The 27,526-nt window shown below is 43.9% G+C and overlaps 1 protein-coding gene across 2 annotated transcripts in view; it reads right to left on the bottom strand.

Annotated features, from left to right (window-relative positions):
• Positions 1-27,526, bottom strand: part of baiap2b (BAR/IMD domain containing adaptor protein 2b) — a 144,267-nt gene that overhangs the window by 70,499 nt on the left and 46,242 nt on the right. For both annotated transcript variants that reach the window (XM_045723386.2, XM_082977483.1), the window contains exon 3: positions 23,278-23,364. In XM_045723386.2, the coding sequence (XP_045579342.1) occupies positions 23,278-23,364 (87 nt within the window). The remainder of the gene's footprint in view (positions 1-23,277; positions 23,365-27,526) is intronic.

Raw genomic sequence — 27,526 nt, 5'->3', positions numbered from 1 at the left:
GTTGGTTGCTTAGTTACCTCTTCTTTCATAGCTACACCCTGGAGTCCCATAGGGCGGCGCACAATTGCCCCAGCGTCGTCCGGGTTAGGGTTTGGCCGGGGTAGGCTGTCATTGTAAAATAAGGATTTGTTCTTAACTGACTTGCCTAGTAAAATAAAAGGTTGAATAAAAAAATACAAATCTCTCCCTGCTTCCTTCCCTCCCTCTCTTTCGCTCTCTCTTATTCTCTCTCTTCTTTTGCTCAACAAAAAAGAAGAGAAAGTATTGTTCAGCTGATGGACAACATGAGGAGAAGGATGAGAGAAGAGCTTTGTTTCACAGACTGAACGCAGATAGGAGAGAGTTTTGAGAACAATAGTGTTGTTAGTGAGTCAAATTAGATCAAAAGAGAAAGAAATATATAATTATCTGAAGCCAGTAATAGTGAGTTGCAAGTCTCAAAGACTTGTGATCTTGTGTGTGTGTATATATATGTCTCTCTCTCTCTCCCTCTCCCTCTCCTTCTCTCCCTCTACTTCTCTCCCTCTAATTCCTCCCTCACTCTTCCCCTCCTTTCTCTCTCTCCCTCCCACTATCCCTCTCCAGGGTGATTTGAGGACAAGGACACACCAAGGAACAGACAGAGACAGAGAGGCTTTATCCCTGGCTTTATGCCTCATAGGATGCATCCCAAATGGCACCCTATTCCCTACATAGTGTAATACTTTACACCAGAGCCCTATGGGCCCTTGTCAAAAGTAGTACACCATAAAGGGAAAAGGATGCCATTTGGTACACAGCCTTAATGCGACAGAGCCATGGACATAGCCCAATGAATTTCAGCTCTATCAGAAATACAATACAAAACATTCTCAGGCATAATATGTTGTTATCTACTGATCAGAATGTATTCCTAAATTAGAGAGGAACTCCTTTGAAACTTCCATCTTAGAGAGGAGACATCTCCTGCAGGCGAAATGTGTGGGAGTACAGTGCACAGTGTGGGGGGAGTTGGGAGAACTATTATAGAAGACGACGGGTTTGTGATGATGGTGGCAAGAGGAAGGAAAGAAGATTCCGTTTGAAAGAGTGGTCTTGCAGGAGCTGCAGTTTCCTCATACACACTGCAGTGTGAGCGCTGGAAAATAATTAAAACATTGAATAATGAAGTAAGCTTTATGCAACACCTTTTTGAGTGCGAACCCATTACGCCTCTTTGTGAATTTTGCAGAATTCAGACAGAGTAGAGCTAAGGGGAGAAACTCAGAGACCGCGTCACCAAAGCGTCAGCCGTACTTCTCAAAGACAGAAAGTCAAATTAGCTAAAAAATATAATTAAAATACCACTATCTGAAGCTAGTAATAGTGAGTTGCGAGTCCCAAAGACCTGTGGTTGTATGTGTGTGTGACAGGCCACCCTATTGTCTCCCTTCATGCTTTTCACAGCTCTCTAATAAAGCCCGAACTACGGCTGCTTTTCCAAATGGCACCCTATTCTCTATGTAGTGCCCTACTTTTGACCAGAACCCTATCGGTCCTTGTCAAAGGTAGAGCACCAAATAGGGAAGAGAGTGCCGTTTGGGACGCAGCCTATGTGCTGCTGTTATTATTTCCATGGAGGAGCAGACAGAGGCTAATAAAAGAGCTCTTTCACCGTCCTCAATATAACAAGGTACACACACACAAGGCACACACACCACTTCTAAGTGATAGCATCAAATGCAGTATGCCCACTCCTTCACTGCAAGACATCTACATCATCTGCACCTACTGTGGCAGTCTAGACACTGGACCATTCCTTCCATGAAGAGAAAGGTAAAAGGAAAGCCTCCTTGTCTTGGTTAACTGACTTTCTCTGTTGATTTCTCTATTGCTAGTTACAGTGTTGCATTAAGTCCACTGGAAATTACTGAGATTGTTCACCAGTTGTATGTGTGGGCGTGTGAGTGTGTGTGTGTGTGTCCACCAGCTGTGTGTGTGGTCGTGTGAGAGTGTGTGTGGCCACCAGTTGTGTGTGAGTGTGTGTGTGTCCGGCAGCTGTGTGTGTGGGCGTGTGAGAGTGTGTGTGTCCACCAGTTGTGTGTGAGTGTGTGTGTGTCCGGCAGCTGTGTGTGTGGGCGTGTGAGTGTGTGTGTGTCCGGCAGCTGTGTGTGTGGGCGTGTGAGTGGGTGTGTGTGTGTCCGCTAGCTGAGCAGCAGCAGTGGCATTTTGATTTCTCTCCACTTATCTCCTGTAGCAGCAATTTTGACAGACAAGGGAAGGGGAAATGATATATGCAAAATCCACTGATACATATCAAACCTCACAAAAAGATACTACCTCCTGACTTTGTCCCTCTGACCCGAATGGAATGAGATTATCTCTAGTATCCTCCTTTTCAATCTATTTCTGTCTATCCTATATATTTCCCCCTATTGTTTTCTTACTGTCTACATCAAGTGTCACTCAAAAATTCCCCTTTCCTATCTCTGTTCTAACGAAGAAGCATATTTCAAATTTCTTCTAAACTCAGCAAAAAAAGAAATGTCCCTTTTTCAGAACCCTGTCTTTCAAAGATAATTCGTAAAAATCCAAATAACTTCACAGACCTTCATTGTAAAGAGTTAAAACACTGTTTCCCATACTTGTTCAATGAACCATAAACAATTAATGAACATGCACCTGTGGAACGGTCGTTAAGACACTAACAGCTTACAGACGGTAGGCAATTAAGGTCACAGTTATGAAAACTTAGGACACTAAAGAGGCATTTCTACTGACTCTGAAAAACACCAAAAGAAAGATGGGACTTTGCACTTTTCGCACCAAAGTACGTTCATCTCTATGAGACAGAACGCGTCTCCTTCCTGAGCGGTATGACGGCTGCGTGGTCCCATGGTGTTTATACTTGTGTACTATTGTTTGTACAGATGAACGTGCTTCCTTCAGGCATTTGGAAATTGCTCCAAAGGATGAACCAGACTTGTGGTGGTTTCTGAGGTCTTGGCTGATTTCTTTTGATTTTCCCATGATGTCAAGCCAAAGAGGCACTGAGTTTGAAGGTAGGCCTTGAAATACATCCACAGGTACACCTCCAATTGACTCAAATGATGTCAATTAGCCTATCAGAAGCTTCTAAAGCCATGACATAATTTTCTGGAGTTTAAAGGCACAGTCAACTCAGTGTATGTAAACTTCTGACCCACTGGAATTGTGAAACAGTGAATTATAAGTGAAATAATGTGTCTGTAAACAATTGTTGGAAAAATGACTTGTGTCATGCACAAAGTAGATGTCCTAACCGACTTGGAAAAACTATAGTTTGTTAAAAAGACATTTGTGGAGTGGTTGAAAAACTAGTTTTAATGACTCCAACCTAAGTGTATGTAAACTTCCGACTTCAACTGTATGTGTGTGTGTTATAGACATCACACTGTGTGCTTAGCAAGTGTCGCTTCCCCGTGATTCAGCTTACACCGAGGCTCGAACCCTTGCAGCACCTCTGCCTTGCTAGCACACGTGACCGCCCTCCTTGACAAGGAACCAACCGTTTGAGCTACCATTTCAGATCTAATTTGATATCTCAATCGGCAACAATTCAGGCCACCTGTGGATTGATACGTTCTTAACTCCGTTACACATGTGGAGGAAATCATTAATAACAGAGGATATTGAGAATCTAATTCAAGGGTCTTGATACTGTTTATGTTCTGTTCTGTTCTATTCCCTCACATACTCTACCCACGCTTTATACTAGATTAACCAATTCTGACCTTACTATAGTAATGACAAATATATCAGCAATATAATTTTCATCAGAATGACAAGTAAGATGACTGATGCCCTGTTATAGGCATAGACGCTAACCGGTAGTGGCAGTGCATATTTAGACTGCGGAAGCCAGAGATGCCGTTTTCAGCAGCGTGACATGATCAACGAGCCATTTTTGGGCTGCCTGCGCGTTAGTCTGGCCTACTTGGGTTCTCTTCTCCTCCTTCTCTCTTCCAGCTCCCTTTTACGGAATCTCTCCCATAAAGGAACCCATTTGATCTATTTATAGTTTTCTGACTGCGGTGGCAGAGTGTTCTCTTAGGGCTCCCTGCTTGCCTGTCTGCCTGCCTGCGTACGCTCCCACATCATTGCGTGGGCGCCCAGATTGAGAGAGAGAGGGATGGAGAGAGGGAGGGATGGAGGGGGGCAGACTGACTCTCACCTCTGCTGGAGTGGAACAATCACTGAACATCCATTCTTTCCTCCTTCTCAAAGAGAGATGGATGAAAAGTGAAAATCCCTCCACTTGAATAACTTGATATGAAAACACTATGACTAGAATTACTTTTTAACTTCTATTTGTAGCCCAACAATGGCACACAGAATAAAAGGTGTCTTCACACATGTGAATGGATCTTCTATGAGTCAGTGGTGGTGTATTGGTTTGGAATAGGGTTAGTAACAATGGAAGAATGATTTAGGAATGAATAATAGGGTCAAAACAGTGAAATTAATTGTGAATCTCATAGACACTTTTTTTGAGTGGGGGCTAAGTTAAGCCCAAGTGTGTGTGTGTGTGTGTGTGTGTGTGTGTGTGTGTGTGTGTGTGTGTGTGTGTGTGTGTGTGTGTGTGTGTGTGTGTGTGTGTGTGTGTGTGTGTGTGTGTGTGTGTGTGTGCATGCCTGTGTGTGTGTGTGTGTGTGTAGGCCACCACCAGTCTGGTTTCCAGTGTGAGGGAGGAGAGGAGTCCTAGCTTGACTGTACCATTACCTGCAACGTGTGGCTATTGTCTCTGGAAGCACACAGCATCATCAACAGCCAACTGTGCCAAGGAAAACAGCTGCATCACACCATGTACTATGCTCCGGATGAGAGTCACTTACGTTTAAATATCATATACTTATTTTGTTTCTCTTTGTTGTCCTTTTTCTTTTAGTACAGGAACACTGTTATGACAAATTTACCCTCAATATTCCCCACAGCCTATTATACAGCAGGAAGAAGCGTCTCCGTATTCAAGCCAAAGGCACATGCTAGAAGTATGTTCACTATGTTCAACATAGATCCAAATCAAACATGTACTGTTCTATGAGGAAGTGTTCCTTATTAGTGTGCACTGGGGCTCTGTCTTTGCAGGTAATCACACTCATTTATGATATGAGGAAGGACACACACACACACCAAATGGAGTTAACAAGTCAGACGAGAAGGACATCCTGCCTTCACTGGAACAGGCCCAGATCCACACCTTTTGCGTGAAGAAATGATGCTGGAAAAGGGGCCGCAGATCGGGCAGCCTTCTGAGAATCCGGAGGCGAGCGAATAAACTCCCACTGCCATCCGTTCTTCTTGCTAACGTGCAATCATTGGAAAATAAAATTGATGACCTACGATTAAGATTATCCTACCAACGGGACATTAAACTGTAACATCTTATGTTTCACCGAGACGTGACTGAACAAAGATACGGACAATATAGAGCTAGCGAGATTTTTCATGCACTGGCAGAACAGAGACGCTACCTCTGGTAAGACGGGGGCAGGCGGTGTGTGTCTATTTGTCAATAACAGCTGGTGCGTGATGTCTAATATTAAAGAAGTCTCGAGGTATTGCTCTCCTGAGGTAGAGACCTTATGATAAGCTGTAGACCACACTATCAACCAAGAGAGTTCTCATCTGTCTTATTCGTAGCCGTCTATTGACCACCACGGAATAAAGCTGGCACTAGGACCGCTCTCAACAAATTCTATAAGGCCATTAGCAAAGAAGAAAATACACACCCAGAAGCGGCGCTCCTAGTGGCCGGGGACTTTAATGCAGGCAAACTTAAATCAGTTTTCCTACATTTTTACCAGCATATCACATGTGCAACAAGGGGGAAAAAAATCCTAGACCAACTTTACTCCACACACAGAGATGCATACAAAGCTCTCCACCGCCCTCCATTTGGCAAATCTGACCATAATTCTATCCTCCTGATTCCTGCTTACAAGCAAAAACTAAAGCAGGAAGTACCAGTGACTCGCTCAATACGGAAGTGGTCAGATGACGCGGATGCTACACTACAGGAATGTTTTGCAAGCACAGACTGGAATATTTTCCGAGATTCATCCAATGGCACTGAGGAGTACATCACCTCAGTCATCAGCTTCATCAATCAGTGCATCGATGACGTCATCCCCACAGTGACTGTGTGTACATATCCCAACCAGAAGCCATGGATTACAGGCAACATCCGCATCAAGCTAAAGGCTAGAGCTGTCGCTTTCAAGGAGCGGGAGACTAATCCGGACGCTTATAAGAAATCCCGCTATGCCCTCAGACGAACCATCAAACAAGCAAAGTGTCAATACAGGATTAAGATTGAATCCTACTACCCTGGCTCTGATGCTTGTCGGATGTGGCAGGGCTTGAAACTGTTTACGGACTACAAAGCGAAACCCAGACGCGAGCTGCCCAGTGAAGCGAGCCTACCAGACGGGCTAAATGCCTTTCATGCTCAAATCGAGGAAAGCAACACTGAAGCATGCACAAGGGGAGCACCAGCTGTTCGGGATGACTGTGTGATCATGCTCTCAGTAGCTGATGTGAACAAAACCTTTAAACAGGTCAATGTTCACAAAGCCGGTGGGCCAGACAGATTACCAGGATGTGTACTCAAAGCACGCGCGGACCCATTTGCGACCAAGCTTTAACTTCCTGACTGATGTCTTGAGATGTTGCTTCAATATATCCACATCATTTTCCTGCCTCATGATGCCATTTATTTTGTGAAGTGCACCAGTCCCTCATGCAGCAAAACCACCCCCACAACATGATACTGCCACCCCCGTGCTTCATGGTTGGGATGGTGTTCTTCAGCTTGCAAGCCTCCCCCTTTTTCCTCCAAATATAACAATGGTCATTATGGCCAAACAGTTCTATTTTTGGACATTTCTCAAAAAATTACGATCTTTGTCCCCATGTGCAGTTGCAAACCGTAGTCTGGCTTTTTTATGGCGGTTTTGGAGCAGTGGTTGCTTCCTTGCTAAGCGGCCTTTCAGGTTATGTCGATATAGGACTCGTTTTACTGTGGATATAGATACTTTTGTACCTGTTTCCTCCAGCATCTTCACAAGGTCCTTTGCTGTTGTTTTGGGATTGATTTGCACTTTTCACACCAAAGTACGTTCATCTCTAGGAGACAGAATGCGTCTCCTTCCTGAGCAGTATGATGGCTACGTGGTCCCGTGGTGTTTATACTTGCATACTATTTTTTGGACAGATGAATGTGGTACCAGGCATTTGGAAATTGCTCCCAAGGATGAACCAGACTTCTGGAGGTCTACAATTTTTTTCTGAGGTCTTGGCAGATTTCTTTTGATTTTCCCATGATGTCAAGCAAAAAGACACTGAGTTTGAAGGTAGGCCATGAAATAAATCTACAGGTACACATCCAATTGACTCAAATGATGTCAACTAGCCTATCAGAAGCTTCTAAAGCCATGACTTCATTTTCTGCAATTTTCCAAGCTGTTAACAGGCACAGTCAACTTAGTGTATGTAAACTTCTGACTTCAACTGTACAGATTACCTCAACTAGCGTGTACCCCCGCACACTGACTCGGTACCGGTGCCCCATGTATATAGCCTCGTTATTGTTATTCTTACTGTGTTACTTTTATTATTACTTTTTATTTTAGTCTACTTGGTAAACATTTTCTTAACTCTTCTTGAACTGCAGTGTTGGTCAAGGATTTCTAAGTAAGCATTTCACGGTAAAGTCTGTCGCATGTGACAAATAAAGTTTGATTTGATTTGATTTGAATCTATGTAACATTACAGTATTGTAACTACTGCATACACCCCTTAGGGGTAATGTTAGTTGATTATTCAGTCCTGTGTGTGCAGTGCAGTTCAATTCCCCTGACTCTAACGCACATTAGAGACGTCTACATTATTTATCCTCACGTGACGAAAGTGCTCTAGCGGCGCACGTCACCTTAAAAATACCCTCTCTTTATATAACCTAGAACCAGGAGAACTGTAGGGAACAGGCAATCAGGGCACCCCATTCCCTATATACTGCACTACTTTTGACCAGGGCCCATAGGGAACAGGGTGACATTTGGGACGCATCCTGGGAGCTCAGTTTGAGAGCAAAGCCACATAACTTAGACGATGGGATGGGAGAGTGTGATGGGAGAACTTTTTGGAGTGTTTTCATTGGCTGTGATTTCCCCTGGTTAGCTTGTGTTGATATATTATTGATTTGTTGGATTATGACTTCTGGTTTGGTTTATGTAATGTCTCACAGTAAAAGGTAAGGAGGAAGGAAGGGAAACATCTGGACTGGTCCATTTAGGTAGTTTACTAGGGAACAGCTAAGCACATCAATTGCAGCTGCATAAATTGCTTTTTTCTCTCCTTAATTACTCCCTGTTGAATGATCACTTACTGCATTGATCAATTATGTGTATGTCTAACCCAGAAGTAGTATCTGCTTAAATGATCATCAATCAATGACAAGATCCTCCCGTGTAGTTCTGGGCTGATTCCTCACCGTTCTCATGATCATTGCAACTCCATGAGGTGAGATCTTGCATGGAGCCCCAGGCCAAGGGAGATTGACAGTTCTTTTGTGTTTCTTCCATTTGCGAATAATCGCACCAACTGTTGTCACTTTCTCACCAAGCTGCTTGGCGATGGTCTTGTAGCCCATTCCAGCCTTGTGTAGGTCTACAATCTTGTCCCTGACATCCTTGGAGAGCTCTTTGGTCTTGGCCATGGTGGAGAGTTTGGAATCTGATTGATAGATTGCTTCTGTGGACAGGTGTCTTTTATACAGGTAACAAACTAAGATTAGGAGCACTCCCTTTAAGAGTGTGCTCCTAATCTCAGCTCGTTACCTGTATAAGACACCTAGGAGCCAGAAATCTTTCTGATTGAGAGGGGGTCAAATACTTATTTCCCTCATTAAAATGCAAATCAATTTATAACATTTTTGACATGAGTTTTTCAGGATTTTTTTGTTGTTATTCTGTCTCTCACAGTTCAAATAAACCTACCATTAAAATTATAGACTGAACATTTCTTTGTCAGTGGGCAAACGTACAAAATCAGCAGGGGATCAAATACTTTTTTCCCTCACTGTATGGGTCAAGACTGTGCATGCCTCTCTCTATAATCCTAATACCATTAACTACTGTTCATTTATTCTGCTTGGATTAATCAGATATTTTACAGTCATTACATTGTAGAGGCGACCGTGGGACATGGGCTGCATCACAGCCTGCACTCTATTTCCTATATAGTGCACTATAGGGACGCACATGGAGTCTCTCTCCACTAAATGAAGGCGCATCTCTACTACTCTGTCGACTGCCTGACGCATCCAGCTATTTCTCCCCTCAAGAAACGCAATGATAATAACGCAATAATTACTTGCCGCCCCATTTTACAAATCCTTCCCTTGTCTCTCTATCCGCATCAGTTTTAAACTGGTGGTAAGTACTACCGTATGCAAGAGATTGTTTAAAGCCAAGTGACGTGGCACCACCCATCCATCACCCGTTATCCCTCCTGCCGCTCCTTATCTGCCTGTCAGCCTGGGCACTCTGGCCACTGGTGGAGACGTGGCGGAGGAATGTGTGTGTGTGTCCACACTCTCTCTCTAGGCCAGGCAGTCAGCAGAGAGAGAGAGAGAGAAAATCATGGGGCCTGCGGATAATGAAAGTGAGCAGGCTGCAAAAGCGTTTGTACTTCATGCCACAGCAGAGTACTGCCAGCCATCCCAGCCCGCCCACAGACGGCACGGCTATCAAAGGGGCCCGTGTGCCCACCCAGTAAGCCCGGGAGATCCCAAATGACCCCTATAGCTCACTGCCTGCATGGCCTGGCGTTGCCCCTGGGGCTGACTACACTATCCTGGGTAAACAAACAACGTAATGGGCTGACGTTATGCAAATTGTGCGAATAATGGCTGTCTTTCTGGTTTTATTGCTTCTTTTTATAATTGTTCTAGACTATTCAATGCCGATCATCCATTAGGCTATAGTATTGCATTTCTGCCTCCCCTCCTCCCTCTGCGTGATATAAAACAGTCAGCTGTCAAATACAAAACAAGCCTTCAGCCAAGTAGTTAACTGGAATCTATACAGCAACTGTTTCCTTTTATCACTGTATGGAGATAGAATGGCTGATCATGCAATCACACTGTCACTACAGGTTAGCCTGACTGGTGAGCCATTGAACTACAAAGAATGAACACGTAGAGCATCTCTTGTGATGTTTCTCACATCACATCAAGTACTGTGACAAATAAATGCATGCTCTGATGTAGTGCACACACACGCAAACACACAAACACACACACATACTTTGGTTGCTTTAGGCAACACTGATGTCCAGAGACAGAATCAGTCTCCTCTGTTCAGCCCTGCCTGTCACTAGACTGCAGAGAGGGAGGGGGGATATACTGTGCTGCTGAGTCATTGCTAGGGGCTAGGGTTGCAAAAACAACCAAAGGACCTCATATAACACAAATCACACACACACTTTAGGACAGGCAGTAGATAAGGGACCATAGAGAGTACAGAATCAATATGGACATGGATCAACCCTTTTTGTCCCCAATTCTGTGAAATCTAATTGGTAGTTACAGTCTTGTCCCATCGCTGCAACTCCCGTATGGACTCGGGAGAGGCGAAGGTCGAGAGCCATTCGTCCTCCGAATCACGACTCCGCCAAGCTGCACTGCTTCTTGACACAATGCTCGCTTCACCCAGAAACGACCCGCACCAATGTGTCAGAGGAAACACCATACAGCTAGCGACCGAAGTCAGCATGCATGTGCCCGGCTGTCACAAGTAGTCGCTAGAGCGCGATGGGACAAGGAAATCCCAGCCGGCCAAACCCTCCCCTAACCCAGACGACGCTGGGCCAATTGTGCGCCGGCTCATGGATCTCCCGGTTGCAGCCGGCTGCGACACAGTCCAGGATCTAACCCAGATCTGTATTGACGCCTCTAGCACTGTGATGCAGTGTCTTAGACCGCTGTGCCATTCGGGAGGCCCATCAACACCTCTTTAATATGGAGATGTTTCAACACCTGTTTAGTATGGAGATGGATTAACACCTGTTTAATATGGAGATGGTTTAACACCTATTTAGTATGGAGATGGTTTAACACTTGTTTAATAGGGAGATGGTTCAACACCTGTTTAGTATGGAGATGGTTCAACACCTGTTTAGTATGGAGATGGTGCAACACCTGTTTGATATATAGATGGTGCAACACCTGTTTCATATATAGAAGGCGCAAAACCTGTTTAGTATGGAGATGGTTCAACACCTGTTAGTGTGGAGATGGTTCAACACCTGTTTAATATGGAGAGTTATTAACTCCTGTTTAGTATGGAGATGGTTCAACACCTGTTTAATATGGAGATGGATTAACACCTGTTTAGTATGGAGATGGTTCAACACCTGTTTAGTATGGAGATGGTTCCACACCTGTTTAGTATGGAGATGGTTTAACACCTGTTTAATATGGAGATGGATTTAAGACCTGTTTATATATAGATGGTGCAACACCTGTTTAATATGGACATGGTTCAACACCTGTTTAGTATGGAGATGGATCAACACCTGTTTAGTATGGAGATGGTGCAACACCTGTTTAGAATGAAGATGGATTAACACCTTTTTAATATGGAGATGGTTTAACACCTGTTTAATATGGAGATGGATTAACACCTGTTTAATATGGAGATGGTTCAACACCTGTTTAATATGGAGATGGTTCAACACCTGTTTAGTATGGAGATGGTTCAACACCTGTTTAATATGGAGATGGTTCAACATCTGTTTAGTATGAAGATGGTTCAACACCTGTTTAGATATGGAGATGGATTAACACCTGTTTAATATGGAGATGGTTTAACACCTGTTTAATATGGAGATGGTTTAACACCTGTTTAGATATGGATTAACACCTGTTGAATATGGAGATGGTTCAAGACCTGTTTAATATGGAGATGGTTTAACACCTGTTTAATATGGAGATGGTTTAACACCTGTTTAATATGGAGATGGTTCAACACCTGTTTAATATGGAGATGGTTTAACACCTGTTTAATATGGAGATGGTTCAACACCTGTTTAATATGGAGATGGTTTAACACCTGTTTAATATGGAGATGGTTCAACACCTGTTTAGTATGGAGATGGTTTAACACCTGTTTAGTATGGAGATGGTTTAACACCTGTTTAGTATGGAGATGGTTCAACACCTGTTTAATATGGAGATGGTTTAACACCTGTTTAGTATGGAGATGGTTCAACACCTGTTTAATATGGAGATGGTTCAACACCTGTTTAATATGGAGATGGTTTAACACCTGTTTAGTATGGAGATGGTTCAACACCTGTTTAATATGGAGATGGTTTAACACCTGTTTAGTATGGAGATGGATTAACACCTGTTTAGTATGGAGATGGTTCAACACCTGTTTAGTATGGAGATGGTTCAACACCTCTTTAATATCTAGATGGTGCAACACCTGTTTAGTATGGAGATGGATTAACACCTGTTTAATATGGAGATGGTTTAACACCTGTTTAGTATGGGGATGGATTAACACCTGTTTAATATGGAGATGGTTTAACCTCTTGGGGCTAGGTGGGACGCTAGCGTGCCACCCGTGGTGCACTCCATCAACAGCAGGTGCATTTCAAGAGCGGCAAATTTGAATCCAAATAAATGTCAAAATTCAAATTTTTCAAAAATACAACTATGTTACACCATTTGAAAGATAAACATCTCCTTAATCTAACCACGTTTTACGATTTCAAAAAGGTTTTACGGCGAAAGCATAAATTTAGAGTATGTTAGGACAGTACATTTACAAGAGTTGTGTGTAATGTTTTGTCAAGTCAAAGACAGGGTCACCAAAACCATAAAACCAGCTAAAATGATGCACTAACCTTTTACAATCTCCATCAGATGACACTCCTAGGACATTATGTTAGACAATGCATGCATTTTTAGTTCTATCAAGTTCATTTTTATATCCAAAAACAGCGTTTTACTATGGCATTGATGTTGAGGAAATCGTTTCCCTCCAATAACCGGCAGTCAAGTCAGCGTCAGAAATTAAATAATTAAAATTAGAAAACATTGTTAAAATATTATATTGTCATTTAAAGAATTATAGATTTACATCTCTTGAACGCAATCAACTTGCCAGATTTAAAAATAACCTTACTGGGAAATCACACTTTGCAATAATCTGAGCACTGCGCCCAGAAAAATACGCGTTGCGATACAGACTAGACGTCATGTTGGGGAGATCTAAAATCGAAAATACTATGTAAATAATCCATTACCTTTGATTCTCTTCATCAGATGTCACTTCCAGGTATCACAGGTCCATAACGAATGTAGTTTTGTTCAAAAAAGCTCATCATTTATGTCCAAAAATCTCCGTCTCGTTAGCACATGATGTAAGCCAGCCGGACTTCTCGTCATGAACGAGGGGAAAAAATATATTTCCGTTCGTTCAAACATGTCAAACGTTGTATAGCATAAATCATTAGGGCCTTTTTTAACCAGAACATGAATAATATTCAAGGTGGACGAATGCATACTCTTTTATAACGTATTGGAACGAGGGTACCCAACATGAAGTAGCGCGCCAGGTGTCTAATGGGACATCACCGTTCCATGGCTCTTGTTCGGTCAGATCTCCCTCCAGAAGACTCAAAACACTTTGTAAAGGCTGGTGACATCTAGTGGAAGCAATAGGAAGTGCCAAAATATTCCTAAACCCCTGTGTTTTTCAATGGGATAGGTTTAAAGTCAATACAACACATCAGGTATCCACTTCCTGTCAGAAAATGTCTCAGGGTTTTGCCTGCCAAATGAGTTCTGTTATACTCACAGACACCATTCAAACAGTTTTGGAAACTTTAGAGTGTTTTCTATCCATATATAATAAGTATATGCATATTCTAGTTACTGGGTAGGATTAGTAACCAGATTAAATCGGGTACATTTTTTTTATCCAGACGTGCAAATGCTGCCCCCTAGACCCAACAGGTTAACACCTGTTTAGTATGGAGATGGTTCAACACCTGTTTAGTATGGAGGTGAAACAACACCTGTTTGATATATAGATGGTGCAACACCTGTTTGATATAAAGATGGTGCAACACCTGTTTGATATATAGATGGTGCAACACCTGTTTGATCTATAGATGGTGAAACGCCTGTTTGATATATAGATGGTGCAACACCTGTTTGATATATAGATGGTGAAACGCCTGTTTGATATATAGATGGTGCAACATCTGTTTGATATATAGATGGTGAAACGCCTGTTTGATATATAGATGGTGCAACATCTGTTTGATATATAGATGGTGCAACATCTGTTTGATATATAGATGGTTCAACACCTGTTTGATATATAGATGGTGCAACATCTGTTTGATATATAGATGGTTCAACACCTGTTTCTTATGGAGATGGAATTAATATCTGTTTAGTATGGAGATGGATTAACACCTGTTTAGTATGGAGATGGTTCAACACCTGTTTAATATGGAGATGGTGCAACACCTGTTTAGTATGGAGATGGATTAACACCTGTTTAGTATGGAGATGGTTCAACACCTGTTTTATATGGAGATGGTGCAACACCTGTTTAGTATGGAGATGGATTAACACCTGTTTAGTATGGAGATGGATTCACACCTGTTTGATATATAGATGGTGCAACACCTGTTTATTATGGAGATGGTTCAACACATGTTTAGTATGGACACTTTAAGATGAGGGCACTGGGATGTAACAGTAATAGTATCATCAACAGCAATAGAGCCTCATCTACCCTAGCATACTGTACTCTGTAACATCCTCCCCTAGCATATTGAAATCCTAATCTGAACGGTCACCTCACAGATAATGTCATTGAGGCTGAATACAGACTATAATGGGCTTCTACTGTTCAGATTGGTGTGGGCAAACCGACTCAGTTCAATCAGTATTGACTGAGAGAGGCAGAGTCGGGGAATGAAAAGATGAAACCTTCAGAAGAAATGTGAAGGCCAAAATAAAAGACTCCTCTTCTTCTACCATGAATAATGAATGAGGCAGCTTTTCTTTCTATCCTCCTCTCCAACCTCTGATCTCAGACATCCCTCCTTTCCTCTTTCCTCTTATCTCATCATCCCTCCCTCCTTCCTCCACTTCCTTCCTCCACAACACAAGGCAATCATTTCTTCTAGATGTCGTTGGTAGAGAGACAACCTGCTGCTGTTTCCCCTTTCAACCCCTTAGCTCCAATCGGAACTTTGCCCTCCCACCATCACCACTACCGCCTATACCCCACCCCCAGTCACATTCCTTCATTCATCCGTCTTTCGCCACCATGTCTTTGATAGCCTGATATGAACAGAAACAGGGCAGGAAAACCCAAACCGTTCCACAGACATAGGTTGTGTCAGTTCTCACTGACTGGAAAAAGACAAGTGAGGACAGACATAAGTCGTCACCCCCAAAACACTGTCTTTACACTCCTATTAATGAACATAATCAATAAGGATGTTGTGAAAGAAAATTAAATCTGGTGATAATATGTGTGTCGGGTTAATCAATATTAAATACAAGAGTAAGGTACGTTTCAGAATTCTTTTGAATATTTATCTTCTCTGGGGTCTAATGCAAAAATAAAACTGCAAAACAGCATAATTCATAGGATGCTGAGTTTGAGGGAAAACAAGCGCTAAACAAAATAAGCTTTTCCATATCAAATATAAGAGATTAAGTCTAAGGGGATATGATTGCCTCAGTATGTCAGTGGAAAATGTTGGAAACATCGGAGTACTGTAAGCTCCCCTTTCCCATAGTGCAGTAATAACTGACTGTAGAAACAACAACAACAAAGTGAGTGAATGAGTGTGTGTGTGTGTAAGTGAGTGAATGAGTGTGTGTGTGTGTGTGTGTGTGTGTGTGTGTTTATGTGTAAGTGAGTGAGTGTGTAGGTCCAGTTTCAGGTGGTGCTTCAGCTACTTCTGCTCATCATTTGTCCTTTTCCCATTCACACCTCTTGCCATCTATCCCCTGTACAGCAGGTCTTTCTGCAACCCCCATCCAGCCCAATATATCTCTTCCAAGATGGCGCAGCAGTGGGGATGTCTGTTTTGATTGTCTTGTCTCGTCCCTTGTATATATTGTTTTTCTTCGTATATATTTGAATTATTTGTAATCTCTTTTTCCATCTACGGACTGAACATACTCTCCTGCAACCCGCCTCACCCAATGTGGTATGGATCTGCTATTTTTACACTTTTGAACCGGAACCCCCTTCTGAAGCTAGCCAGCTAACTAGCTACTAGCTAGTAGTTAGCCTGGAGCTAGCCTCAAGCAAGGCCCTTCTCCCGGCTAGCCCCGCCGATCCATCACGACTGGTCTGCCGACGTACAGTGGGGGAAAAAAGTATTTGATCCCTTGCTGATTTTGTACGTTTGCCCACTGACAAAGAAAGGATCAGTCTATAATTTTAATGGTAGGTTTATTTGAACAATGAGAGACAGAATAACAACAAAAATATCCAGAAAAACGCATGTCAGAAATGTTATAAATTGATTTGCATTTTAATAAGGGAAATAAGTATTTGACCCCCTCTCAATCAGAAAGATTTCTGGCTCCCAGGTGTCTTTTATACAGGTAACGAGCTGAGATTAGGAGCACACTCTTCAAGGGAGTGCTCCTAACTGCAGCTTGTTACCTGTAAAAAAGACACCTGTCCACAGAAGCAATCAATCAATCAGATTCCAAACTCTCCACCATGGCCAAGACCAAAGAGCTCTCCAAGGATGTCAGGGACAAGATTGTAGACCTACACAAGGCTGGAATGGGCTACAAGACCATCGCCAAGCAGCTAGGTGAGAAAGTGACAACATTTGGTGCGATTATTCGCAAATGGAAGAAACACAAAATAACTGTCAATATCCCTCGGCCTGGGGCTCCATGCAAGATCTCACCTCGTGGAGTTGCAATGATCATGAGAACGGTGAGGAATCAGCCCAGAACTACACGGGAGGATCTTGTCAATGATCTCAAGGCAGCTGGGACCATAGTCACCAAGAAAACAATTGGTAACACACTATGCCGTGAAGAACTGAAATCCTGCAGTGCCCGCAAGGTCCCCCTGCTCAAGAATACATATACATGCCCGTCTGAAGTTTGCCAATGAACATCTGAATGACTCAGAGGACAACTGGTGAAAGTGTTGTGGTCAGATGAGACCAAAATGGAGCTCTTTGACATCAACTCAACTCGCCGTGTTTGGAGGAGGAGGAATGCTGCCTATGACCCCAAGAACACCATCTCCACCGTCAAACATGGAGGTGGAAACATTATGCGTTGGGGGTGTTTTTCTGCTAAAGGGACAGGACAACGTCACCGCATCAAAGGGATGATGGACGGGGCCATGTACCGTCACATCTTGGGTGAGAACCTCCTTCCCTCAGCCAGGGCATTGAAAATGGGTCGCAGATGGGTATTCCAGCATGACAATGACCCAAAACACACGGCCAAGGCAACAAAGGAGTGGCTCAAGAAGAAGCACATTAAGGTCCTGGAGTGGCCTAGCCAGTCTCCAGACCTTAATCCCATAGAAAATCTGTGGAGGGAGCTTAAGGTTCGAGTTGCCAAACATCAGCCTCGAAACCTTAATGACTTGGAGAAGATCTGCAAAGAGGAGTGGGACAAAATCCCTCCTGAGATGTGTGCAAACCTGGTGGCCAACTACAAGAAACGTCTGACCTCTGTGATTGCCAACAATGGTTTTGCCACCAAGTACTAAGTCATGTTTTGCAGAGGGGCCAAATACTTATTTCCCTCATTAAAATGCAAATCATTCTATAACATTTTTGACATGTGTTTTTCTGGATTTTTCTGTTGTTATTCTGTCTCTCACTGTTCAAATAAACCTACTATTAAAATTATAGACTGATCATTTCTTTGTCAGTGGGAAAACGTACAAAATCAGCAGGGGATCAAATACTTTTTTCCCCCACTGTAACCGTCCGAGGGGGTTTCAACAGACTCTAGTTGCGACGTCCCCCTGAGGCCCATCTGCTAGCCCCGGCCTGCTAACTGTCTGAATCGCCGTGCCTCCAGCTCGCCTAGATACTCACTGGACCATATGATCACTCGGCTACACATGCCTCTCCCTAATGTCAATATTCCTTGTCTATTGCTGTTTTGGTTAGTATTTTTTTCCTTATTTCACTGTAGAGCCTCCAGCCCTGCTCAACATGCCTTAGCTAGCCCTTATGTTCCACCCACCACACATGCGGTGGCCGCACGTGGCTTAAATGGTGCCTCTAGAGATAAAACCTCTCACATCGTCACTCAATGCCTAGGCTTACTGCCACTGTACTCACATCCTACCATACCGTTGTCTGTACATTATGCCTTGAATCTATTCTTCCGCGCCCAGAAACCTGCCCTTTTTACTCTCTGTTCCGAACGCACAAGACAACCAGTTCTTTTATCCATTAGCCATACTCTTATCCTACTCCTCCTTTGTTCCTCTGGTGAGGTAGAGGTTAACCCAGGTCCTGCAGCCCCCAGCATCACTCCCATTCCCCAGGCGCACTCATTTGTTGACCTCTGTAACTGTAAAAGCATTGGTTTCATGCATTTTAACATTAGAAGCCTCCTCCCTAAGTTTGTTTTATTCACTGCTTTAGCACACTCTGCCAACCCGGATGTCCGAGCTGTGTCTGAATCCTGGTTTAGGAAGGCCACCAAAAATCTTGAAATTTCCATCCCTAACTATAACATTTTCCGACAAGATAGAACTGCCAAAGGGGGCGGAGTTGCAATCTACTGCAGAGATAGCATCCAGAGTTCTGTCATGCTATCCAGTCTGTGCCCAAACAATTCGATCTTCTACTTTTTACAATCCACCTTTCCAGAACCAAGTCTCTCACCGTCGCCGCTTGTTATAGACCCCCATCTGCCCCCAGCTGTGCCCTGGACACCATGTGTGAATTGATGGCCCCCCATCTATCTTCAGAGTTCATACTGTTAGGTGACGTTAACTGGGACATGCTTAACACCCTGGCCATCCTACAATCTAAGCTAGATGCCCTCAATCTCACACAAATCATCAAGGAACCTACCAGGTACAACCCGAAACCTGTAACCATGGGCACCCTCTTAGATATCATCCTGACCAACCTGCCCTATAAATACACCTCTGCTGTCTTCAACCAGGATCTCAGCGATCACTGCCTCATTGCCTGCGGGCGTAAGGGGTCAGCGGTCAAACGACCACCACTCATAACTATCAAACGCTCCCTAAAACACTTCAGTGCGCAGGCCTTTCTAATCAACCTGGCCTGGGTATCCTAGAAGGATATTGACTTCATCCCGTCAGTAGAGGATGCCTGGATGCTCTTCAAAAGTGCTTTCCTCTCCATCTTAATTTAGCATGCCCCATTCAAAAATGTAGAACTAAGAACAGATATAGCCCTTGGTTCACCCCAGACTTGACTGCCCTTGACCAGCACAAAAACATCCTGTGGCGTTCTGCATTAGGATTGAATAGCCCCCGCGATATGCAACTTTTCAGGGAAGTCAGGAACCAATATCCTCAGTCAGTTAGGAAAGCCAAGGCTAGCTTTTTAAAACATTAATTTGCTTCCTGTAGCACTAATTCCAAAAAGTTTTGGGACACTGTAAATTACATGGAGAATAAGAACACCTCCTCCCAGCTGCCCACTGCACTGAGGATAGGAAACACTGTCACCACCAATAAATCTACGATAATCAATAATTTGCATTTTTCCACGGCTGGCCATGCTTTCCACCTGGCTAACCATACCCTGGTCAACATCTCATATCCAGGCAGCTGATGTACTGAAAGAACTGCAAAATCTGGATCCCTACAAATCAGCTGGGCTAGACAATCTGGACCCTCTCTTTCTAAAAGGATCACGCAAAATAGTTGCAACCCCTATTACTAGCCAGTTCAACCTCTCTTTCGTATCATCTGAGATCCCCAAAGATTGGAAAGCTGCCACGGTCATCCCCCTCTTCAAAGAGGGAGACACTCTAGAACCAAACTGTTATAGACCTATATCCATCCTGCCCTGCCTTTCTAAAATCTTTGAAAGCCAAGTTAACCTGTTGGGTCTAGGGGGCAGCATTTGCACGTCTGGATAAAAAAAATGTACCCGATTTAATCTGGTTACTAATCCTACCCAGTAACTAGAATATGCATATACTTATTATATATGGATAGAAAACACTCTAAAGTTTCCAAAACTGTTTGAATGGTGTCTGTGAGTATAACAGAACTCATTTGGCAGGCAAAACCCTGAGACATTTTCTGACAGGAAGTGGATACCTGATGTGTTGTATTGAGTTTAAACCTATCCCATTGAAAAACACAGGGGTTTAGGAATATTTTGGCACTTCCTATTGCTTCCACTAGATGTCACCAGCCTTTACAAAGTGTTTTGAGTCTTCTGGAGGGAGATCTGACCGAACAAGAGCCATGGAACGGTGATGTCCCATTAGACACCTGGCGCGCTACTTCATGTTGGGTACCCTCGTTCCAATACGTTATAAAAGGCTATGCATTCGTCCACCTTGAATATTATTCATGTTCTGGTTAAAAAAGGCCCTAATGATTTATGCTATACAACGTTTGACATGTTTGAACGAACGGAAATATATTTTTTCCCCTCGTTCATGACGAGAAGTCCGGCTGGCTTACATCATGTGCTAACGAGACGGAGATTTTTGGACATAAATGATGAGCTTTTTTGAACAAAACTACATTCGTTATGGACCTGTGATACCTGGAAGTGACATCTGATGAAGAGAATCAAAGGTAATGGATTATTTACATAGTATTTTCGATTTTAGATCTCCCCAACATGACGTCTAGTCTGTATCGCAACGCGTATTTTTCTGGGCACAGTGCTCAGATTATTGCAAAGTGTGATTTCCCAGTAAGGTTATTTTTAAATCTGGCAAGTTGATTGCGTTCAAAAGATGTAAATCTATAATTCTTTAAATGACAATATAATATTTTACCAATGTTTTCTAATTTTAATTATTTAATTTGTGACGCTGACTTGACTGCCGGTTATTGGAGGGAAACGATTTCCTCAACATCAATGCCATAGTAAAACGCTGTTTTTGTATATAAATATGAACTTGATAGAACTAAAAATGCATGCATTGTCTAACATAATGTCCTAGGAGTGTCATCTGATGGAGATTGTAAAAGGTTAGTGTATCATTTTAGCTGGTTTTATGGTTTTGGTGACCCTGTCTTTGACTTGACAAAACATTACACACAACTCTTGTAAATGTACTGTCCTAACATACTCTAAATTTATGCTTTCGCCGTAAAACCTTTTTGAAATCGTAAAACGTGGTTAGATTAAGGAGATGTTTATCTTTCAAATGGTGTAACATAGTTGTATTTTTGAAAAATTTGAATTTTGACATTTATTTGGATTCAAATTTGCCGCTCTTGAAATGCACCTGCTGTTGATGGAGTGCACCACGGGTGGCACGCTAGCGTCCCACCTAGCCCCAAGAGGTTAATAAACAGATCCCTGACCATTTTGAATCCCACCGTACCTTCTCCACTATGCAATCTGGTTTCCAAGCTGGTCATGGGTGCACCTCAGTCACGCTCAAGGTCCTAAATGATATCATAACCGCCATCAATAAAAGACAGTACTGTGCAGCCATCTTCATCGACCTGGCCAAGGCTTTCGACTCTGTCAATCACCGCATTCTTATCGGCAGACTCAATAGCCTTGGCTTCTCAAATGACTGCCTCGCCTGGTTCACCAACTACTTCTCAGATAGAGTTCAGTATGTCAAATCGAAGGGCCTGTTGTCCAGACCTCTGGCAGTCTCTATGGGGGTGCCACAGGGTTCAATTCTCGGGATGACTCTTTTCTCTGTATATATCAATGATGGCGCTCTAGCTGCTGGTGATTCTCTGATCCACCTCTACGCAGACGACACCATTCTGTATACATCTGGCCCTTCTTCGGACACAGTGCTAACAATCCTCCAAACGAGCTTCAACGCCATGCAACATTCCTTCCATGGCCTCCAACTGCTTTTAAAAGCTAGTAAAACTAAGTGCATGCTCTTCAACCGATTGCTGCCCGCACCCTCCCGCCCGACTAGCATCACTACTCTGGACGGTTCTGACCTAGAATATGTGGAATACTACAAATACCTAGGTGTCTGGTTAGACTGTAAACTCTCCTTCCAGACTCACATTAAGCATCTCCAATCCAAAATTAAATCAAGAATCGGCTTCTTATTTCGCAACAAAGCCTCCTTCACTAAAACTGACTATCCTACTGATCCTTGACTTCGGCGATGTCATTTACAAAATAGCCTCCAACACTCTACTCAGCAAACTGGATGTAGTCTATCACAGTGCCGTCCGTTTTATCACCAAAGCCCCATATACTACCAATCACTGCGACCTGTATGCTCTCGTTGGCTGATCCTCACTACACATCCGTCGCCAAACTCACTGGCTCCAGGTCATCTATAAGTCTTTGCTAGGTAAAGTCCCGCCTTATCTTAGCTCACTGGTCACCAAAGCAACACCCACCCGTAGCACGCACTCCAGCAGGTACATTACACTGGTCATCCCCAAAGCCAACACTTCGTTTGGCCGCCTTTCCTTACAGTTCTCTGCTGCCAATGACTGGAACGAATTGCAAAAATCTCTGAAGCTGGAGTCTTATATTTCCCTCTCTAACTTTAAGCATCAGCTGTCAGAGCAGCTGACTGATCACTGTACCTGTACACAGCCAATACATTTTACACCCAACTACCTCATCTCCATATTATTACTTACCCTCTTGCTCTTTTGCACCCCAGTATCTCTACTTCCACATCTTCATCTGCACATCTATCACTCCAGTATTAATGCTAAATTATAATTATTGTCACCTCTAGGGCCTATTTATTGCCTACCTCCCTACTCTTCTAGATTTGCACACACTGTACATAGATTTTTCAATTTTTCTTTTATTTTGTGTTATTGACTGTACGTTTGTTTATGTGTAACTCTGCGTTGTTGTTTTCGTCTGCTTTTTCGTCTGCTACTGCTTTGCTTTATCTTGGCCAGGTCGCAGTTGTAAATGAGAACTTGTTCTCAACTGGCCTACCTGGTTAAATAAAGGTGAAATAAAAAATAAAAAAATAGGGGTGCTACAACCCCCTCCACCCCACTAGGGGTGCTGCAACCCTCTACAGCCAACACTAGGACTCACCAAGATCCTTAGAGCCTTGACTTTCGCTGGCCATCTCTCCCATCCTCACCAGTGCCTCGAAGTAGCCCTTTGCAGCAAATGTGACACCTGGAAACATGGAAGCATTGGGCGTCAGATCAGGGGCGGAGTGGAAATATTGGACATTAATGTCGTCATCACCCCAGCGTCCCTCCCCTATAGCTATAGCCCCAGTCAGTTAGGGAAAGGGCTAAAGGCAACTATAGGCTATAATGGGAAAGAGCTAATGCTACTACATGCTACAATGGAAAGGGATAATGCTGCTACAGGCGACAATGGAAAGGACTAATGCTACTACAGGCGGCAATGGAAAGGACTAATGCTACTACAGGCTACAAAGGAAAGGACTAATGCTACTACAGGCGACAATGGAAAGGGCTAATGCTACTACAGGCTACAATGGAAAGGACTAATGCTACTACAGGCGACAATGGAAAGGGCTAACGCTACTACAGGCTACAATGGAAAGGACTAATGCTACTACAGGCTACAATGGAAAGGACTAATGCTACTACAGGCTACAATGGAAAGGACTAATGCTACTAGAGGCGACAATGGAAAGGGCTAACGCTACTACAGGCTTCAATGGAAAGGACTAATGCTACTACAGGCGACAATGGAATGGGATAATGCTACTACAGGCGACAATGTAAAGGGATAATGCGACAATAAAAATGGTGGCTTAAGAGTAACAGGAAAGGACAGCACTGAAGAAGAGAGACAGCTATAGGAACTATTTCTGGATAGAGCAGATGCTGGATGGAAAGTGGAACTACAGGAAATACAGACTAGAGAAAGTTAGGAAGGACCAGGGAAGGCAAGATAAACCAGTATTAACAACTACAAAACTTTTAAAACATAATATGACAACCTGCCTAACTTCCAAGGTGATTCATAGGCTACTGCAATGCAAATGAAGCCAGTGTGCTCCTTTAGACTGTTACTCATGCAGAATGACAGAGACACTAACTGAAACATCTACCAGTGACTCAGGTCTCAGTCCAGGAACAGGGACAAGGAACACAGAGCAGGCACAGAGTGGCTGTCATAATGAGGGGACAGGATGTCCAGTTAGATGGATACATATGTATGCGACTAGCAGACTCCACTCAGAGTGTATTAACTTTGACTGATATGGCCTCCCAAGTGGCGCAGTGGTCTAAGGCACTGCATCGGAGTGCTAGAGGCGTCACTACAGATCCGGGTTCGATCCGCAGTGCTAGAGGTGTCACTACAGATCCGGGTTCGATCCTGGGCTGTGTCGCAGCCAGCCGTGACCGGGAGACCCATGAGGCGGCGCACAATTGGCCCAGCGTCGTCCGTGTTAGTGGAGGGTTTGGCTGGCTGGGATGTCCTTGTCCTATCGCGCTCTAGCAATTCCTTGTGGTGGGCCGGGCACATGCACGCTGACTTTAGTCGCTAGCTGTATGGTGTTTCCTCCGACACATTGGTGCAGGTGGCTTCTGGGTGAAGCGAGCAGTGTGTCAAGAAGCAGTGCGGCTTGGCAGGGTTGTGTTTCGAAGGACACATGGCTCACGACCTTCACCTCCCCCGAGGCCGTACGGGAGTTGCAGCGATGGGACAAAACTAATTTCCAACTGGGGAGAAAAAGGGGTATATAAAAATAAAAAAATAAGTAAAATAAAAAAATCTAAGGAAAAAATAAAAAATCGAACATTTGACTGATACATATTGATGTGGAGTGTCAGGACTTTATTGAACAATGTGGCCTGGCCATGTATGCGGTCTAAACATAATTGTTACCACATAGTTAATTCAATGTTAATACTAGGTAAGTGCCATCTTAAATCGGACTGTGAAATAAAGTGTTTCCCAAATACATCCTGAATCTAAATGGGAAGCAATTCAAATCTGTTCGTCTAGTTGAGTTTTCTACAGTAATGCAATCATATGGGAATAACCCCAGAAATGCAGACAACAAGCTGATGCTACATTATTATATTCCTTTTCCCTTCAAACACTAAGATTGAGACAGCCTCAGCTCATTTCTGTCTCCATTTATACCTCTATTCCTGACCACCGTTTCACAAACCTCCGTCTGCACTCATTTCCTTCCATAATCTTTCCTTTATTAATTATTCTTTCCATACTCTACATTTATCAGAATCGTTATCCTGAGGTCACTGAACTGATAATAACCCACACGAACAGCCCAGACTCCAGAGCCTAAAGCCAACTGCCTACTACACTGTAGCTGGGTTCACTCGGAAACTGACACTAACAGGAAGAGAGACCGTTTCTCTCAGCTCTTCCTGAGCCCAACTTTGGTTAACGCTGGTTGGGATAGAAGAATGAGGGTGAGGGGCCAGAAGTGGGATTGTGCGGTTCGGTAACACCTTGTGTGGATGGGCTAATTTAGCAATGTCCACAGAAATCCCAGCCAGCGAGGAGCGGTGGAGTGTGGCAGGCCAGGTAAGGCTGGATTAACTGGGACGAGATCTGAGAGCTTTGCTAGCTGGGGGATTGTGTGTGTGTATGTGTGTGTTTTCAGTAAAGAGGATTAAACCTCTGATATGAAGCAGACAGCTGATAGTATACAGACTGGAGGTGAGACACGCCATCCATTCCTCCCACCTATTCCAGAGTAAATTAAACACACACTCTAGGAGGAGTAAAACCGGTATAAACCAGATCAGCTGCAGCTTGATGTGTTGAGTACTTCATCCATCTTCAACTCGCTCTTTTCCAAATCCACCATCCAACCCCCTTCTCTCTCACAATCCTTCCCTCCCTCTACTCCTTTATCAAATCCCTTCAGCCTTCACACTCAGCCTCTTTTTTTGTTCTCTCCTCCATCTCTCCAACACAGCTTGTCGCTGTTGAGACATCTCTCTCTGCCCCACCTTCAACATGATGCCCAGTTTGGATGTGTGTTGTGTGAAATTGCCCCACGTTCTATCGCTGGTCCCAAAGCTCAATGATAAACAGAATACTTGACTAAATACCAGTCAAAGCATTGCATCCTATTCAAGCACTACACCCACTGCACACTATCCTATCCTCCAAAACCAAACACTCCGCAAACTGATCAAACAGCATCTCCTCTGAGGATAACTAACAGCAGGCAGCTCTCTCCCTGGACCATTATGTCAGTCAACAAAGCTCCAGGGATCTCCTGTTCAGCACCACCTCTCCTCTCTCTATATCCTAAGAGCAAAGGCAGAACTGGCATTTTTACAAATTCAGCTAGCAGATGGATGCCCACCAGGCGCCCTGTGGTGCGTTGAATGCTGACTGTGCCCTGTGCCTCTGCAATGGCAGCCCGAGCCCAAACCCCAGTCCTTGTGCCTGCCTGGCTGCCTGGCATTGATGAAGTGCAAGTCCCCACCTGGGACCTGTTTGGCTAATTTTAGTCTTATCTATCAGACTACACTGAGTCCTCCTTTATTGGTCCTCAGGGCTTCCACAGTCTTTCCTGGTTTTCGTGCACCTCTCGCTCTACCGTTTTCCCTCCCTCTCTCTCTCTCTCTCTCTCTCTCTCTCTCTTTCTCTCTCAATCCCTGCCTCTCTCAATTCCTGCCTCTCTCTCTCAATCCCTGCCCTCTCCCTCTCTCCCTCTCTCTCTCAATCCCTGCCCTCTCCCTCTCTCCCTCTTTCTCTCAATCCCTGCCCTCTCCCTCTCTCCCTCTCTCTCTCAATCCCTGCCCTCTCCCTCTCTCCCTCTTTCTCTCAATCCCTGCCCTCTCCCTCTCTCTCTCAATCCCTGCCCTCTCCCTCTCTCCCTCTTTCTCTCAATCCCTGCCCTCTCCCTTTTTTCCCTCTCTCTCTCAATCCCTGCCCTCCTCTCTCTCTCTCGCTCAATCCCTCAATCCCTGCCCCTTTCTCAGTCTCACTCGCTCTCTCTCCCTCTCTCTCAATCCCTGCCCCTCTGTCAGTCTCTCTCTCTCTCTCTCTCTCTCTCTCTCTCTCAATCCCTGCCCCTCTGTCAGTCTCTCTATCTCAATCCCTGCCTCTCTCTCTCTCTCTAAATCCCTGCCCTGCCCTCCCCTCCCCCCTCTCTCTCTCTCTCTCAATCCCTGCCCCTCTCTCTCTCAATCCCTGCCCCTCTCTCTCTCAATCCTTGCCCCCCCTCTCAATCCCCCCCCCCCCCCCCCCTCTCTCTCTCTCTCTCTCTCATGAATAGTACAGGCTTACTGATGAATAGATGCAACAAGACTCTGTATCTCCAATGTATTATTCTCTCTTTCTCTCCTCCTCTCCTTCCTCTGGC

Source organism: Salmo salar, chromosome 01 (genome assembly GCF_965601325.2).
Source record: "Salmo salar chromosome 01, fSalSal1, whole genome shotgun sequence".
Taxonomy (NCBI): Eukaryota; Metazoa; Chordata; class Actinopteri; order Salmoniformes; family Salmonidae; genus Salmo; species Salmo salar.
The sequence above is the reverse complement of the archived record's forward strand: the minus strand, read 5'-3'. Positions and strand labels throughout refer to the sequence as shown.